Source organism: Ptiloglossa arizonensis, chromosome 7 (assembly GCF_051014685.1).
Source record: "Ptiloglossa arizonensis isolate GNS036 chromosome 7, iyPtiAriz1_principal, whole genome shotgun sequence".
NCBI lineage: Eukaryota > Metazoa > Arthropoda > Insecta > Hymenoptera > Colletidae > Ptiloglossa > Ptiloglossa arizonensis.
This window is the reverse complement of record NC_135054.1, coordinates 13,261,514-13,279,271: the sequence shown is the minus strand read 5'-3', so window position 1 is coordinate 13,279,271 and position 17,758 is coordinate 13,261,514. Positions and strand designations below refer to the sequence as shown.

Here is a 17,758-nt window from a genome sequence, read left to right as displayed (position 1 = left end):
TGAAAGAAGGAACGCGGTAGAGTGGAACGATCGAAACGAGAGCACGCGGCTTTGGAGAGCCATCGTTGAACGAGAAAAGTTTGTAGACGCGATGTCACTCTTTGCGCGCGATGCAATTAGAGATTTCGCGGTGATTGGTCAAGTAGAGGGTGGAATGATCGGGTTGGATGACGTCACACGTCCACGTGATTGTCTACGCCACTAACAATGGCCTTTATGAAGCTTCGAATGTTTTATTCGAGCAAGTTAAAGGGAAAGGGATAATTAGCACTGGGTTCGATTCTAAGCCACGATCGCGTAACGATTAATCTCGATCCAATGGTGGTGTCTATAAGCTTTCTAGATAAAATATTCTATTCAGATAAGAACTATTTAGATAAGATTTTCAATGTGCCCCGTAAGGCTATTGAAATAAATTTGACGAGTGTATGAAAAATAACTATATTAGATACGTAATTCTATTTTCCTTGATTTACAGATTACGATAATTGAATATCGAAACGAACGGAATTGTACATTTTCATATTTTCTCACAATGTGTCCGACAAGGAAATATTCAACACAACACAAAGGTTTCGATTTACATTTCAGAGTTCCTTGGTGGCTATATGATCTGCCGCGAACCTACCTGGTTCGGCTACGGGACGACGTTGACTCCAAGAAAGGAATGCATTATACATATATACGTATATGTCTTGTACAATTTATACAGGTGAAATATCGACGATTAAAATCGTACTTAACTAGACGGTGAGTTTCGAATAAATATTCAAAGCTTTCGTACCTTTGTAAAATTACTAGACTCGGTAACTGTTAAAGTATTTCATTTGTCCCATCAATGATCACGAACAATGCAATCGACAATGGTACCTAATGCACATTGTTCGGCACATACGTGACTGTTTTCACTCGCGATATTCGCATTCGACACGTTTCTAACTCATATGATGTAACGCTATCCGTCTTCTCTCCATTCCGACAAGAGAATTGAATACGTTTTTAACGAATTTTTCACTTACTTCCTGATAATTTGCACCGTTTCTCGAAGCCCAAACGTATTGTCAATCAGAAAACTATTATTCCCCCCGGACGAATCGTTTTATACTCCATTCTTTCTCCCCTTCGATTATTCGTTTCAATCAATTTACCCCGCTCGGGACACGCTAGTCACCGAACATCGGGATCGTATTATTTCCAATATTTACATCCAAAATATGATTCCAAATAAATTTCGAACTAGATCCACTTGCAAAAGAGGGAATCGAATGACCGTCGTTGCTAGTCGCGAGTCCCCATCGTTCGGTGCGGGTGTGTGGAATGTGTGTCGCCAGCTAGCGAGGGAACGGCGGGTGGGGGAAAGTCGGCCGCGGTAGAGGGGAGAGGACGGTACGGTACAACGAAGACTCGTTGCGGCGGTGTGGTGGGGGCCACGGGGGTCCAGGCATGGAGAGGGCGCAGTTCCGCGCCATCCTCCGTATCGTTGACACGTCCTACGAAAAGAGTGCGGAGTCAGTTGGTACGTTCGCCTCTCTCGTGACTCGTCTTCTTGCGCGTTGATCCTCCGGACCGAGGAGCTCTCGTCGCAACGAGCGCGATCTCGTCGTTCAATTTCCTCGAGGTCGTCGCCGCGATCGTGACTCACCGGAAACGCGTCTCATTCCCTCGAAGATCACGCGTGCATCGGACAGTGCGCGTGCCGAGCGACCGTTGGGTCGCTGACTTTAAAAACAATTCGGACCGCGCTCTCGGCTCCCCGTCAACGCCGTGCGGTTGGTCGCGTTATCGACCGTCGATCGTTTTCGTTCGTTTCTCTTGTGCCGCACGCGTACCGTTGGACCGCCGAATAAAACAGTGGATTGGTGTGTTCCGTGCGGGTCGTGACACTCTTCGTTTCGATCAGTGAACATTCCACCGGGGGGAACGATGCTGTCGGCGAGCTGTCTGTTCACCGCGATTCTTCTGATCGCCGATGCGACCGGAATCATCGCCAGCCAAACGATGGACGCGAAGATTCGCGATGACTCCGATTTATCGCAGGTAAGAATCTTTAATAGTTATCCGCCGTGTCTCGTTTGCACGCGTCGGTTTCGTTCACCGTCAAGAAACACGTTTTCGTCGCCACGCGGCGATACACGTTCGAATATGTCGCGCGTCCTTCGAATTTCGTGGAACGGTCGCCAGTTGCGCGTTAAACGATAAACATTTCGAAAGCACGATTTCTTTTCTCTACCACGTTCGACATTTGTCAATAGTTGCGATACCCAGGACCTTCCTTGGTGTCAAATTCTTGGAAACGTTTAACCTCGAAATATTCCACGATGTATTCTGTATTCGTGGGAATTCGCGCGGACGAATATTGAACAACAAAATCAAGCGTGGTGTCGCGTTTCGGACGCACTCTAACGGGCCGCGGGCGTTACTTTTAATTCGTCGGGTTAACCTTTGCGGACGGGACGTTTTACAACGCAAACTTTTGCCAGGACGGGACAATTTTGGAGTAGGCGGCGTAGAAATGACGCGTATGTAAAAGTTATTTTTTTACGATGTATAAATTTTTTAAGTTTACTTTCACGAAACGTTCCGTACGTTTTAAGGAGAACAAGTTTTGATCGATTTATGGCGACGAGTGTATTGTAAATTTCTCACAAAGGCTTGACCTTGTTAGACGTTTACGATACGGTGCCAATTTATCGGTGTCGTATTTTCTTGGGAGTAGTTTTAAGAATATCCTCTGCAACGATCAAAGTGAAATTGATTATTTTTGTTACGTAAGTAGAATATTCTAGATATTTTACAGATTATTTGTTTCACACTTCGATTTGATATCTCTACCAAGATTTTGTCTTATTCAATTTCTATATTATAATTTTATTTGTCAGTTGTTTCTTTTAAACGAGTTTTGTACTTTGAGAGATGACTTAAATAATTTTGTATATCTCATTGCGTGCTTTTCAGTCGAAGTCGTATCGCGAAGTATTTATGGCAATTTTTTGGTTAAGTGCTACTATCGTGGCACGAAGTGTTTGGAATTAATTTCTTTTTATGTTACCATCAAATTGCCAATAAAAACGATAACAGGTTTTTTGTCGACGTGAGTGAATCACTTAATTTTAGGGTCCCTTCTGTACTAACCTTTATGGCGAGGTTTACGCACCGTCTCAGATCATTCCGTTAATTAATGACGCAATAAAGGAGGGCTGGCTAACATAAAATCGAGAGCCACTCGACTCTCTGCGTTACCTTATTAAATGGACATCCTTTTCCTCTTGTATTTTTTATAAACTCTATCCTCTGTAAAAAATTTTTAAAACAGTAGTTAACGTATAAGGCAATCTTTATCGCAGAATCAGCCATTTAATAATTTTTATTCGTCTAACAAGTCGTGTATTTTAAAAATCATTCTTGAAATTGATGATACAGAATGATGCACCATCTTTATGTGTAATGCTTAATTTTTTCGTAAAATACAACGATAAATTGAAGGACGATTTATCCGAACATGAAAAGCAACAAACAGGTCATCTTACGAGAGGACCTTAAATAGGTCATCATATAATTTGTGATGTTTTTTTTAATATCTTGCAGAGGACTCACAACTAGTATTCAAGCTTTGAATTAAATAAAATTGTCGTTTTCAAATCATTTCTTGCTCTTTTTGACGAAATAACGAAGTACACCCGTTATTCTCGTAAGGGACCCAAAACTAATGTAAAGTTTGAACTAAACAAATTATCGATCATTACCTTTCATGACCGAACAAGGAAACATACCTTTCTCAATAAGTATCTAATTCGTACCAAAAAAAAGAAAACTTGTCAAAGATAAATTAAACAGTATTTTCCACCGTCTACGAAGATCGAAGATTAATTACATTCCATTACTCGTTGTCCATAATACAATAATAATTCTATCGTTTAATAATTTCTGTTTTCAAATGTAACATACGATTAATTCGCACGTTTAGAAAACAATATCAGCGTATCAGGTATATCAACATTATCGAAAAGTGCACGAGAAATTTTAGTTTCATTTTAGAAATAATACGAAAGAAAATTGAATACAATTAAAAGTACAAATAAAGTTGAAAGTACGAACCGTGGTAAAACGACTACACTTATCGATCAGTGGTTTCGCAATCGATGCAATTTTTCGCCCAACTTTTTATCGAGAAAGATTTTTATCGCGCAGTACTTTGATCTCGTTTTGTTAAAATCGTGTGGTTAATGGATTGATCTATATTAAATCACTGGAGATGCCGACGGCGGCTTTGAATTCATCTCTCTGAATATTACAATAATGCGTATCCAGGTTCGAAGGCAGGGCGCACGATCCCACCCACCAACTTGTTGCTGCGACAAAAATCGTCAGGACGTTTTCGCTCAAGGCTAGTTTTAGCTTCGATCGATTCAACAAACTACTTGCCAGCGCGGGACTGAAACTCGATTTTCACGGCTTTTATTTCGTTTCACGCTTGTCCCGAACTTCCGCGATTCTTTTTATCGGGTGGAAATGTGATTTAGCGCGTTTAATCCCTTACGTGGTTGCAGGCGCAGAAGTTTTAATATCGTTGCCCGGGTATTATTAACGCGTTGTTTCTCACACAGGTGGACCCACCTGTGGGTCCTGCGTTAGAAAATTACCCTTAGGAAATTTAGACTCGTGTCTAACGCGTGTACAATTGTACAATGTATCTCGTAAATAGTAATTCGATAAAAAAAAAAAAGAGAACGTTTTCTCGTCCAAAACTCGTAGGAAAACCTAGAGTAAAAATTGCTCCGTCACAGCACCAGGGAAACGAAGAAATATAATAAATAATCGTACAAATTTTAGACCTCCAAATTTTAGTCTAGATTTTTTTTAAAGAAATAGTATCAATAGGATAGAAACAACACGCAAGATCGTTTTAGATCCTATTTTGAGAAACCTTCGATAGGAAACTTAATAAAAAAATATAAAAAGGCTAGAGTCACATAATAGTAACGATTCGCTCGAAAGTATAAATTACACTATAGAGAGGAAAAAGTATAAATTACAACGTAGGTAGGAAAAAGTATAAATTACACTAGAGAGAGTCTCTGGAGTAACAAAATTGGGATCGATGATCCCTATCAACCGCTAAATTTATCCTATCATTAATCAATATGGCAACCCTTACACGAACGATTAATACAGTTTTAATCCTACTATTCATTTAATCGAACGCTGCAGCAAGCATACCGTACGCACACCCGTCCAATATGCATCCATTTGCTTTGCAGAATCGACATGTTTACAACGCGCACCGAATCTACTAAATATACATATGTCGTTTCATATTATGCAAAATCCGATTGTATCGGTTTAATAGTCGCGCGATAATGTGTATCTTTACCGCGGTCCAACACGCCTGTTTCACCCACCGGTGTCGATCATTCGTACCGTGGAAAATCACCGAACGGTGAATTTCTCATGTTGTTCCGCTCGACCTTTTCCTTGGCGGAAAGTCGACGGTGTTACGCGACCGCCGCGTAACTAAAACGGTCATTGCCAATGTCAATGTCGCTCCCCGTTCTCCCGCTCTCGACTTCTGCCAGCAAGTGGCCTTGCCTTTCACTCTTTTTTTTCGTACAGTGCCTACGTTAAGTCCCGCTAAGTTCCATTCATGCCGAAGGCGGCAGGTGCGGACAGGTAGACCTGGGCTCTTGCCCCCGCGTGTGCACACGTTCGCCGCGATAACGACCCTGTTCACCTTCCAAGGTTCTCTTCGATATTAATCCCTCGCGTTGCGTAATTCCCCGCTTTGTTCGGCGGGGGGAGATTAGAATTGATCCAATAGCTGGTAAACTTTGCGCGTAATTTTTCCTCGACTTTTTTCCTGCGTGAACGCTCGTAAAAAAATTCATTATTGTATCGGAGTACCAAGTAGAGCTCGAAAAGAGCAACCAGTAGTTGATATCGAACATACGTATACTCTTAGAAGCACGGTAGTGCGCTGAAAATAAAAGAAATTGTCGGTTAAGTGGTTGCTAAACTTGTGAAATGATGGAAAATAATTGAAAATGAAGAATGGATTGGATATTTAATTATGGGATGGAATGTTAACTGATTTGAGTTGAAAAATATCCCACCGTGCATATCAAGATGTTAACAACGTGGGTTTTATAACTTACTATGTCCCAGAGAGTTAATATCAGAAATATGCATCGGTCTCTTGGGGGCGCAGTCGTATCGACACATTCGACGAAAATAAAATAAATAAAGTACCAAGTATTTAATATCGGAAAGGTACATCATTCTCTTAGGACCACTTGATGGTGTCCTGGTAGAGTGACTAGTCAGGTGTATGTAAAGAAGTTGTCTCGATAGAAAAAAATTACTTAAAATTAATAGAATGGACAAATAATTTCGTTCCTCTTATTGTTACCGTTACTGTCATCTCTTTGTGTAAAATTGTACGTATTGATGGATTGCACGAACGATTTCATTGGAATTCTCTCGAATAATTGTACGATTTTTCCACTGTTCTTGCAACCAATTAATGTGCACCATTTTGTCCAGGAAAAATTCCTTTCAAGGACGAAAATAATGTACAACTTTGTACGTATCGTGATCGTCGTTTTGGAAATTTGCGAGAACGGCTACACTTTTTTTTACCGTGTTCGGTTCTACGTACAGTGACCCAAATAATTCGCTGGCGAAGTGTTGTTACAACTGCTGGAAAGAGGGAATAACCGAGAGAGGAATCATGGTACCGGATGTCATTTTTAAACCGCGCGACAGATGGTCTTCAAAGTTCTGGAACGTAAGGAACTCTTGCATATCTAGAAGTCGTTTCGTCCCGGAGGTGGACCGTATGTTAACCTAAGAATTCCTCGAGTTTTCTTTTCTCTCCTACTAAAGCAATACTTTACATGGTGCCGTGTCTGCGCGGAAATTCGATTTCTGATATTTTCGTAATGTTAGAGCGGACTTCTGCATAAGCAATCGAACGAGCCATTTTTCGTTATACTTTCACAATGTTTTCCGAATTCGTGATTCCCTCTTCAAACGTCTTCGATGTTATCGTTTGCAATCGCTTTTGCAATCTCTTCGGTGGTATTACATGACGTAGAAAATTTATACACGCGATGCACTTTGTACGTTTGTCGTAGATGATCGAACCCCAAGAGTTGCTCGTAAAATTATAATTTTCAAATTTTTAATTCCAACCAATGTTAAAAGAATCGAACGATACGGAGGTTTATCGATATTTCATTGCCTAATTCGTATTTAAAATTTCCCTTTGTTCGCATTTCCATATTCTCCTACATTCATAGCGAGATATTAAACGTTAATGTTTAAACATTTATGTTAGAAATATCGCAGCTTGACAATTTACCCAATAATATACCGTTGACCGTTACCGAACGAAGCAAGACCAATTTCAGAAACAATGAATTTCGTTTCAAAGAATAGAACGCGTACACTGCAGCAGGTTGGTGCATCGTACAATAGGTCTCCTGATAGTAGAAACTCAAATAAACAGAAATTCGAACAGTCGAATCCTACTTAATCGTACCAACATATTCGTTCTATCTCGACGTTATACACAATGACCCCCAACGAGTGATACGATAGGAAACGACTGCACGAAAATAAACGAAAACTGTAGAATAAAATTAACATTCCATGGAAAACGGAGCGAGAATTGATCGACCATTTCGGAGTATCTTTTCACCGCTAAAAAAATATGCAAAGAATGCTACGTTATTCCCACGCGATACATATTCAATTCAATATTTCGTCCCGTTGTAATTTGCAATATCGTCCTGGATTGTACACACCGTACGTTTTTTTTCCCCATTTCTTTTCGTACCAATTAAATATAATTGCCATCCCTCTTTCCGAAGATGTAAAATAAAAGACGGGAGCGTTAATGAACGATTGTACATTTGGTACAGATCTGTGTAAAAATCGAAAAAATTTCCTTCCAGTGGTCTTCTCGGGCTTCGTTCGCTCCACTTCTTATTTCGTGTATTAGAACACGGCTCACCTCTCGAGTTATGCATTTCCAATTTACAAGGATGGCGCGCGTCAGGTGTTCGTTTCCCCGCTCGGTTTGGTCGAATCTCGCGCGGCATTTGCTTACGGTCCCGAGGTTCTGTAACCGGGTTCGATTCGTTTCGAGAAAACGTTCCGGCGGCGCTCGAAATTAAGGCAAATATTTCCCGAGGAGGAGTAGCGGAATTTGCGCGCTCGCGAGTGCAGCGAGTGCAGCAAGTGCAGCGTGTTCGGGCGGAGAGAATCGAGTGGTCGAACGACGACTTGAGGTGAACGAACACAGCAGGGGCAAGCTTTGCCCTCTCCTCTCCCCCGGGTCCCTCCTACGGCCCTCTTCGTCTCTCTATCGCTCCTTTTTCCGCGATGCTTATTCTCTTCTCCTGCCGCGGCTCCACCACCGGATATTTTTAACAAGCGGTGTTCGTGCTGAGACGAAACAATGCGAGCCCTGCTGCGCACGGGGCGTGCTTTTATACACACGATGCACTTACACGCTCGTGTGTATATCGTTAGAAAGAGGAATCTTTCTCGTGGAAGAAACGAGAAAACATGTTTCCCCTTTGGCTGTTCGTTAAGTAACCATTTTGCGCAGATAGACCGATAGGCGCAATAAGATCGCTGGCTGCACGCTTTGGTTGCCACCCCTCCCTCGTTAAATGGAATTTGCGGTCGTTCCTTTATCGCGGGAGGGTGGAGGGGAGGGGGAGGACTAGAATGCGCGCACCTGTGCGCACTGCGACAAATACTGCGTTCGTTTGAAACGCCGACAATGGCGTTTGATGGTAAACGTTACTGATAACACGGTGTCGAGTGAAATTAACGATCGAGAATTTCTCGTTTCACGGACCGGTGGCAACTTGTTCGCGAGGTTCTGGCTAGATATTTTTATCGCTCCTTGGATCGAATTAAAAATTTCATCGCGGTTTCAAGGGATCGGTTTTTACCAACCGGTGAACGTGAGCGCGCACACACGACCCCGTTTCGACTTTGTTTTTAATTATGAAACTTTCTCGGGCGAAGCTTGCCGATCTATCGAGAATAATTTCAGGGACTATGGAAGTGGAAAGATACGCAAATTTTTATATGGTGTCGGTGGTCGACGCGTGAGTGCTGCATCGTTGAAGTTTCGATCACTGAACGTAACGCGAGACTCGGTTCCTGTTGCTCTGTCTCTCTCGCTCTCGATGTACCGCTTGGGTGGTACTCCATTTGAGCGTACCGCGACAAATATTGGGCGGTTTGGAAAATCGTTTCGTTTCCCAAAATGGAGAATATAGAATTTAATAAAACGTTTATACACTCTGAAAAAATCGTGTTTCATTTTCACCAAAAAAAAAAAAAACGAAATGACTTTCCCCAACCTAATATTTGGTTCGAACGCTGACAGTGGCGTTTGATGTTAATTATTGTCGATAACGCGGCATTCGGTGAAATTAGCAACCGAGAAATTGTGTTTTTCTAAAAGAGAGGGAAATTACCGCGCTTTTCACGTATCGAGAATTTGGAAATTTTTCGGTACGATTGAATTTCTTCACACGGAATGGATCGATCGAAATCTATTATTTCGCTGTGCGTATAATATTTATTACTTATCCATAGAAAAGTGACGATATTCGGCACAAGCACAATTTGAGTAATCTATTTTAAGGATTCGATCCTAGCGTGAGACTTCTTCTGTGGAAATCCTAGTCCAACAGATAAAAAGAGTAGTGTAACACGAACAGTTAAAAAATAGGTCTTCTTAATCCGAGTCTAATCTTCCTTTCTTCCTACGGTACACGTTTCAACGTTCTTCGTACCCTGTTATCTGTTATTTTTACCTCCGCACCTTCCCGACATTTATTAAACTCTCGCACCCGATTCGACATGTTTCGAATACCAATACGGTAAACAAAAGAGCCCTAGATCGATCGTAGAAATAGTAAAATAATACACTGTACAAATATCAACCCTTCTTACTCCCTTCACACGTGACAATTGATCTTTCCTTCTCCCTGCGATACATTCTGTTTACAAAATACACGAAGTCGAGGACTCGAAACTCTTACCGCGCAGTATTCCCAAACCACCCCTATACTATCTTTATTATTTTAGTCGCTAAACTCAGTTTCACTTGTTTATCCGTCGACTATGCTACCCGGACTCGTAGCCGTCAACACCCCATAAATTCCCCGACCCCTTTTTCTTAAATCATCCTGCGCTGACACCTACTCCCCCTTTGCTACCAAAAGGATGGTCCTGGATTCTATCGATCCATTGAATCCAAGGGTACACGTGGATTGAGCGGTTGGTACATCGACGATACGTTCGGTGTTCGGATACTGACGATAGCGAAACGACGTTCCACGAAAACTGGAACAATAGATCGCGCCGGGGCCTTGGGGCAGATGAAAAGAAGCTCCACGATCGTGTTACTCGTGAAATATGGAAACCTATAAAGATCAGCGTCGTGTACCGTGTTAGCGAAAAGGCGTCCGGGAATTTTCCGAGTGTCTCTTCCTTTCTTCTCCGCGCCCGTTACGTTTTCTCGCACTTCGCGCTCCGTTTTCTCTTATTCTATCTCCGCTGGTACACCCACGCACGTATACGTGCACGGACGTGTACACACGTATACGGGTAAACTCTTCGTGGAATTCGTTTCTTTATTTTGCTCGGTCGAGCATTTTTCCTGGCGCCAACTTTTGCCGCGTCCTTTCCTCATTGCCGTCGCGTGTTTCTACAGCCCGAGGGGATTTCCCTTTCGGAGCAAAGAAAAGTCGCCTGTGTGACGGGACCCGCGCACTGCTTTGCCGTGCAAAACGCGCGAGCGCGGAGAGGAGAGGAGAGGAGAGGAGAGGAATCGAGCGAAGAAAAGCCGCTGGGCTGGCGTCGAAGCGTCAACCGGAGGATGAAAGAGGACGTACCGATTGCTCGGGGTTCGATCGGTAATCACGTGTCTCGGCGAGCTCGCCAGAAGTTTTCCAAACTGAATTACCAGAGAGAAGTTTCTTTCTTTTTACGAAGGGTTCTTTACCGATATTATTAAAAGAATAACTCTTTGGCGCGTGGGCTCGCGGGTATTGTAAGTAACTGGGTATCGGTCTTGAACGAGACTTTCACTGAGATCTTTTCACTCGTTTCGTGTTTCGAGTCGAGTGAAACGTGAGATTACAATTGGAGCGAAATGTAAGATTACGATCGTAGTCGAAGATCTCTTGCTCGAATTGTTCAAACTTGAGTGGAGTAATTTTGGAGCGTAATTGTGTATTTCTGTTCGTCGAACGGTTACATCTTCGCTTCTCTTCTTTTTTTTTTTTTTGAATAATTGATATTGTTGCTCGAGGTTCACAAACTTTACGGAGTACATTTTTTCTCGTGTCTGATAAAGATGAGTAACTGTCGGTTAGAATTGTAATGAAAAATATTTTATTCTATGTCTTTGAATTCTTCTACAGAATCATTTTAGACTTCTCATTGTAGAAACCTCGGATACTCCCAGTTAAGTTTCATCATTTTTAGAATTTCGCAAGAATATAGAACATGGAGAGAGAAAAATTTCCAATTTCATGAAAGATACTTGTTCTTTCGAGTTTAGTCAACTTAACGTCCGGTAGCAAAGATTCTCCAAAACCCAAGGTCTCCGTCCTGTTAAAATTATTTAATGGCAACTTTTTAAATTAAACGTAGCAGTACCTGTAAATGTACCTAAAAAATCACGACTGATAGATCTTTCATAAATACAGATCTAAATAAGATATAACAAATCAGATTTTACTCGTAGTAGTTTATCGATGAAAAAACCATGTAACCATTCACATAATTGAGTCTACACAAGCTATATTACAAGGTCTCAAAGAAAATCTCAATCCGCTGTCTCGTGAACATTCTCCTCGATGCAGTCACGATCGTCAGGAAACGTGTGCATAGGTATACCTATCAGGGTGATAGCCAGTGACGTGTATCGATCTCAGACGCATCGAAGGTCGTGGTAATCGGCTGGTTAGCTTGTACTCGCCAAGATCAACAGGATGGTACGCTTCAGCAGGTCGTGACGTTCAGTCGTGCGCAGTGCAAATCTCCATTCGATCGAGCACTTAAGTCTGATTGACTTTAAATGATGTCCGGGCTTGGACCGATCAGACATGCAGCAGACGAGTATCTCTGTTACGTTCACCAGCTAAAAAGATGTAAAAAAATTGTTTACGTTGAAACCTTGATACCTGCAATTTGCAAGCAGTGTATTGCTTTCGGTCCAAAGTCTAGAGGTTCTTGGTGAATGATTCGGTTGGTATTACATTTCATCGATCAACAGTATGCGACTGTTATATCGCAACGAGTTTGACCGAATGTAGTTGTCGTATGCCATCGATCGATAGAATACACGATAAAAGAAACGATTGGAATAAAAATTGCGATCGAATTAAATGCTTCTGAAGTAGCTAAAAAATGAAGTGGATAAAAATTGGAGAAGTCTCTGAAGAATTTACGATTGGAGAACCATCGCGGGTCACATATGCCATGAACAATCGGTGATTCTGAATCGGTGATTAAAAATTGTAGCGAGAGATTTTTGAACATTTTCTCCTACTTTATTTCTTTCTTTTTCTTCCGTTCGGACAGTCTGCACGTTTGCAAACTGTGTAGCTTTATTAATTTTATTAGACGTTGTTGTAACTCCGTAACTATCCTACTTTATATAAATTTCTATACACAATTGTGTATATTTTGTATATTTATTTATTATTTCTATACACTATTGTGTACTATTTGTATATATTTAAATAATACTTTTTCATCTTTCCTCGAGAAGTTACAAGACCTGTAGGTGATCGAATGACTTCAATTTTCGTTCGCACAATTATTGAACGTTTATTTAATTATCGTTGGTCCAAAAAAAAAAATGCCTCGTTTATATAGTACGTTATAAAAGACTTTGGCAGACACGAAGTCATTCCACAGTTTGCTGTGTGCATACAGGTCTTACGAGTGTGACCATTCTTGACTTTACGAGTTCCTCTAATAACGCCTATAATAAAATCGTCGTTCGACCGTAACCGTTAAAAAATCCAAAGGAAGAGGATCGCAGTTAAAGGCGCATCCAAGCCGTGTACTTACGCTTTGAAATAAAATAATGCAATTGGAGCGGTTAATTATACGAGACGGGGCGCAAGAAGCTCGCTCGAAGACGGGCTGAAATTGAAATGTGACCGTGGATACAAAAGGCGACTGGGGTCGCGTGCATTCGTAAGAAAACTCAATTCCAGAACGAATCGTGCCTCCGTCGTGCGAATTTACGAATACCGCTTCTGCGTCGCTAAACTTTACGACTGTACGGACATTTATAGAGCAACTTAGTTTTAGTTTAACCCAACGAGGCTCGTGAACGTCTCTCGGCAAGGATCAGCTTGAAACGTTTGCACCGAACCATTTCGAGGTCGCTGGTTAAGAGAATAATTTTTCGAATACGAATTACGAGATCGATATCAGGAAAAATACTTCTTACGTATCGATCTCGAGAATCGATTTTGCATTCGATTTGAAATCGTAACAGTCGATGGTACACGTTCGAACTGCTAATTGTAATTCGGATTGCTTCGATGTTCAGCAAGGGTAATTTGTCGATGATCTATATTTTCAAGTACAGACAAGCTGAAACAGAAGACCTTTGTAATGTACTTAAATTTTGCAATTCGTATATCGATGTTCTTCAGGATCGTCGCGCAAGAACGTAATTCAGATTACAAAAATCCGATAAGTGTGAACAAATTACAAATGATCAAAGGTATCTCGTAAGTTAGATCGTTCAGATATCAATACGGATGAAGGTGGTTCGAGATTACAAATCTGTAATCACAAGTTAAAAATCATAAGTGGCAATGTAATATCAAACTTTAGAAATTTTCGTAATTATTCTAATCTTGGATCACAGGTTCGAATGCTTTTTCTATCCGATAAAAATTACGCAATCTTTCACCCCCATTTATCTCCCCACCTTTGCCAATTAAGTAATTATTCAAATCGAATTAAAAGATTACCAACCCATTATACATCGTATAATGTCCCTAAACTTCGTGCATCTCCCCAAGAATCATTGTCGCGTTACGAACGCGAGTTACGAACCATAAACAACTCGAGTCAGCGAGAGGTCTTTGAAACTATTTGCCACAGAGTCGACCGGTCGAGTTGTTATTTGAAATTTTCCAAGCATTCGTACTCGTTTCGCAGGCCGAATCTCGTTGAAAAGGCGCTCGGTTGAGCTCGCACGACCTTGCTTGGTGCGCGCCGCTGAGCGACCATTGATAGGATCGCGCGAAGAGGAAAACCAGGGTAATGAAGAATTATGCACGAGAAACGAAGAAACCGAGCCTGTGTGACATAGTCACGAATTCCATTGAGAGGGTGCCGCGGCCACGGGCCGCTCATCCGGTATGCGCTCGGTACACTTCGTTACGTGCCTGGCACCGAGCAGGTTATAATACGCGTCGATGTAAATTATATAAGTGATACGCGCTTGCACGCCGTGCCCACCGTCTCTCGGAATACCGGGTACAATGCGCTGCCGTGATATAATGGGGGCCTGTCGCGCGACTTCTGGAACATTGGCTGAACTTTCCGACCCCCGGTTTTTGGTCGTGGAATATTTATGGCCGGTGAATCTATTCCGAGCTTTGTCAACGTTCCAGTCGTTGCCGGATTATCGACTACCCCTCCTGAAAGTAAACGGGATCTGTCGATCGTTTAATTCTTTTCTTCATACAGAATTAATAACTAATCGCGCAACGAGTGTATCGACGAGGTGCGAGTGTTTGGATATGGGTGCTACTGACTGTGATAATTATGAGGGGAGTTAATTTTATTTGTTTGTAACGAGATTAAATTTGAGTAATTTTTGGGGATGGAGAATTTCTTTTTCTAAGCACGAATTTTTATATTTTTTATAGTTGTTACAAGGAGGTTTCTAGATTGACGGAATTATTGTCTTTGTTGATATTTATGTAGTGTTGGAGCTATTTTTTCAGGTTACCGTAATGGCATGACATGATAACGGTATTAATAGATTGGTGGGATTTTCTCGATGAAATTGAATACATACATGCCCTTGTTGAGATTATTTTGTATTATATACGATCGAGAGAGCCTGGTTAATTTGTCGATAATATCTTCGCGTAGGCGTATAGAAAAATATAGAATTTCTATGTTGCATAACTGGGTGAGTACGATACGCGTGCAGTTCTGAAGCTTAGATCGCGTTGAGTACATGTAGTGCGAGGCTCGATGGCTGTCAGTCTATCTCGCTCGCTCTCGGTGCATCCTGTTCACTTTACTAATCAGACAGTAGATTCGAAGCTAAGCCTCAGCTCGAGATAAAAGTGCAAACTTGCATTTGCAGCTGTAGATTTCTTCGTGCACTGAGTGTGTACAGGGTGTTCGAGTAGAACCAAACACGATCTATCTTATTTGTTTGTAATGAGATTGAAAAATGTTTAAGAAACAATTTGAGTAATTTTCGGGGATGAAGAATTTATTTTTCTAAGGACGAATTTTTATATTTTTCATAGTCATTAATATTCTTTTTTTTTTCGTGAAAGTACATATTTTTTCTCTTGCATTCTGCAATGGATATTCAATTGCACTCTGTAATTTCTGAGTTATAATCTTCGATACCTTGGATATCTTTCTCTGGGGAGGGTTAATAATAGAAAGCTTTGGTAAAAAATAGTATCAATGTTACGTCGGTGGTTCAGGCACCCCTTGCATGACGCCTGCTGAGCACGATTGCCTCTTTTACGTGCGTAACATTCATTTGTCGGATTCCATGTTCGTTTTATCAAGGTACAATGTCTTCCGATCGGCGATAGCATTACGACTGGCGACAGACTTACCCTCTTGGATAAAGAAGGTCTTTAACCCTTGTTCAGAATAATTTATTGTCTGCAGTCTTGTGTTATTACACGTACACACACCCGGTATACAACTCCAAAAATGTGTTTGAAAATCTCTCTTCGATTCCAATAAATTTATTTATTTTTATTTTACAAAATTGTAAAAATCTATTTCACAAATTACAAATATATGCGTTTTGTATACAAATATACGTATAAGTAGACGTCGTTAAAAAGTTTATTCGAAACTCGTTCCATTTTATCAGAATGTAAAAACTTATGGGACACCCTGTGTGCACGGTGTTGGCAGCTGAGGGATTAAATACCGAGGTTCACGCCACGGTAAATTGTCGCCTATGAAAAACAAATCTTCGAAGCGTTAGTTTTTAAATGTCCTGTGAAAAATGAAATAGAATACAACTCTGGGCTGTTTGTTAAACACTGACTGTTTCATGGGAGGATAAATCCTCAGTTGTAACAAAAAAAAAAAAAAAAAAAAAAAAAAAAAAACAAACAGAAAAAACGAACGGATACGAAGGCAGTCAACCATGCCTTATTCGAAAAACAAATTTGAAACCATGCTTGCGTATACATCGGGTATTGTTATTAAAATTCCGGTCACGCATCGATGTCGAATCGACGCTAACTTTATATGAAAAATACAATATACACTGGGCACAGAAATATCGTTTTACCAATATTATTTGGCAAAATGTGTTCACGAGTAATGCAACGATATTTTCGTGGCATTTGTACGTTGTCGTTAGAGTTTGAGAACAAAATCATTGGCCGCTCAAGACCATCGAAGTCACCCGTTCCAATTTGGCTACCACTATCCCCATCTATCGTCTTTTTTCCCAACCTCAGAAGCAGAGTTTGTCTTACAAGCGGAGAATCTGGTACAGCGTAAAAGTGGGAGTCGTTGGAAACGTGATTCACAGTCGGTGAAATGGCCTCGAGCGGCTAGTTTATTTTGATGCGACTATAGTCATTATGGGGTGAAATCTTGGAATGTCTACGGTTACGACGTATCTTATATTCAGTTGCTTCTAGACGATGGAAACGGAAGTTATCGTCTTACAAGTAATGTCGCTGGATTAGAAAAGGCTGAACTTGTAGGAGATCGAGTGACGTATTGTTTTCTTGCATTATTCTCCCTAGTTTCCTGTTAGAACATTTCGAAAGAGTACGAACCGTACTTCGTACTATTTATAGTAATTATTATTATTTTATACAAGGACGAGTAATGTTCTTAATTTCAAGAGACTTTATTTTTAAAGAAAGACACTGTGTCTCGGGAGTACCATGATGTTTGTCAAGATTTGTCAAGATTGAACACGTTACAGTAATATTTTTTACGCGAAGATTATTTTTGCAAAATTTCATGGTTTTTTTCGCGCATGAGTAACAAATCGGGGCACAATTTTATGCATTGTGGATACGAGACGGCGAAGTATTAACATCAATCAGATATATTAATTTTTATACAGCTATTTCGAAACCGAAACTTTTAATGAAAATATTTTTGTTGCGACCGAAGCCAGATTGTGACCAGCAATGGAGGCTGCCAACCTCGAGAATTAAGATTTAATTTCCTAGATTAGATACGGGGCACTATTATATGAAGATAAGTTTTAAACGCATTATTATGTTATTACGGGTGCTCGGATCGTAACATGCAAAAACTCGTAATAACATACTGTAAGAAAAATGATTTTCCTTTTTCTTCCTGGACGTTTGATCGATATGGAATTACTGCTCTCCCATGGTAGTGTTACGAAGATTACAATTCTTTCGCGGTTACTTTCAGAATTACAAGCGTTCGATGTAAATTTCGTAGCACGTACCTAAGTCCTTTAAAATCTGTTTTATCCGCG

The 17,758-nt window shown here is 40.9% G+C and overlaps 1 protein-coding gene across 3 annotated transcripts in view; it reads left to right on the top strand.

Annotated features, from left to right (window-relative positions):
* Positions 1–1,485: 1,485 nt before the first annotated feature.
* Fas1 (fasciclin 1 Fas1 domain-containing) overlaps positions 1,486–17,758 on the top strand; it is a 411,004-nt gene continuing 394,731 nt past the window's right edge. For all 3 annotated transcript variants that reach the window (XM_076317366.1, XM_076317367.1, XM_076317365.1), the window contains exon 1: positions 1,486–2,037. In XM_076317366.1, coding sequence (XP_076173481.1) covers positions 1,924–2,037 — 114 coding nt within the window. In that variant the 5' untranslated portion in view covers positions 1,486–1,923. The remainder of the gene's footprint in view (positions 2,038–17,758) is intronic.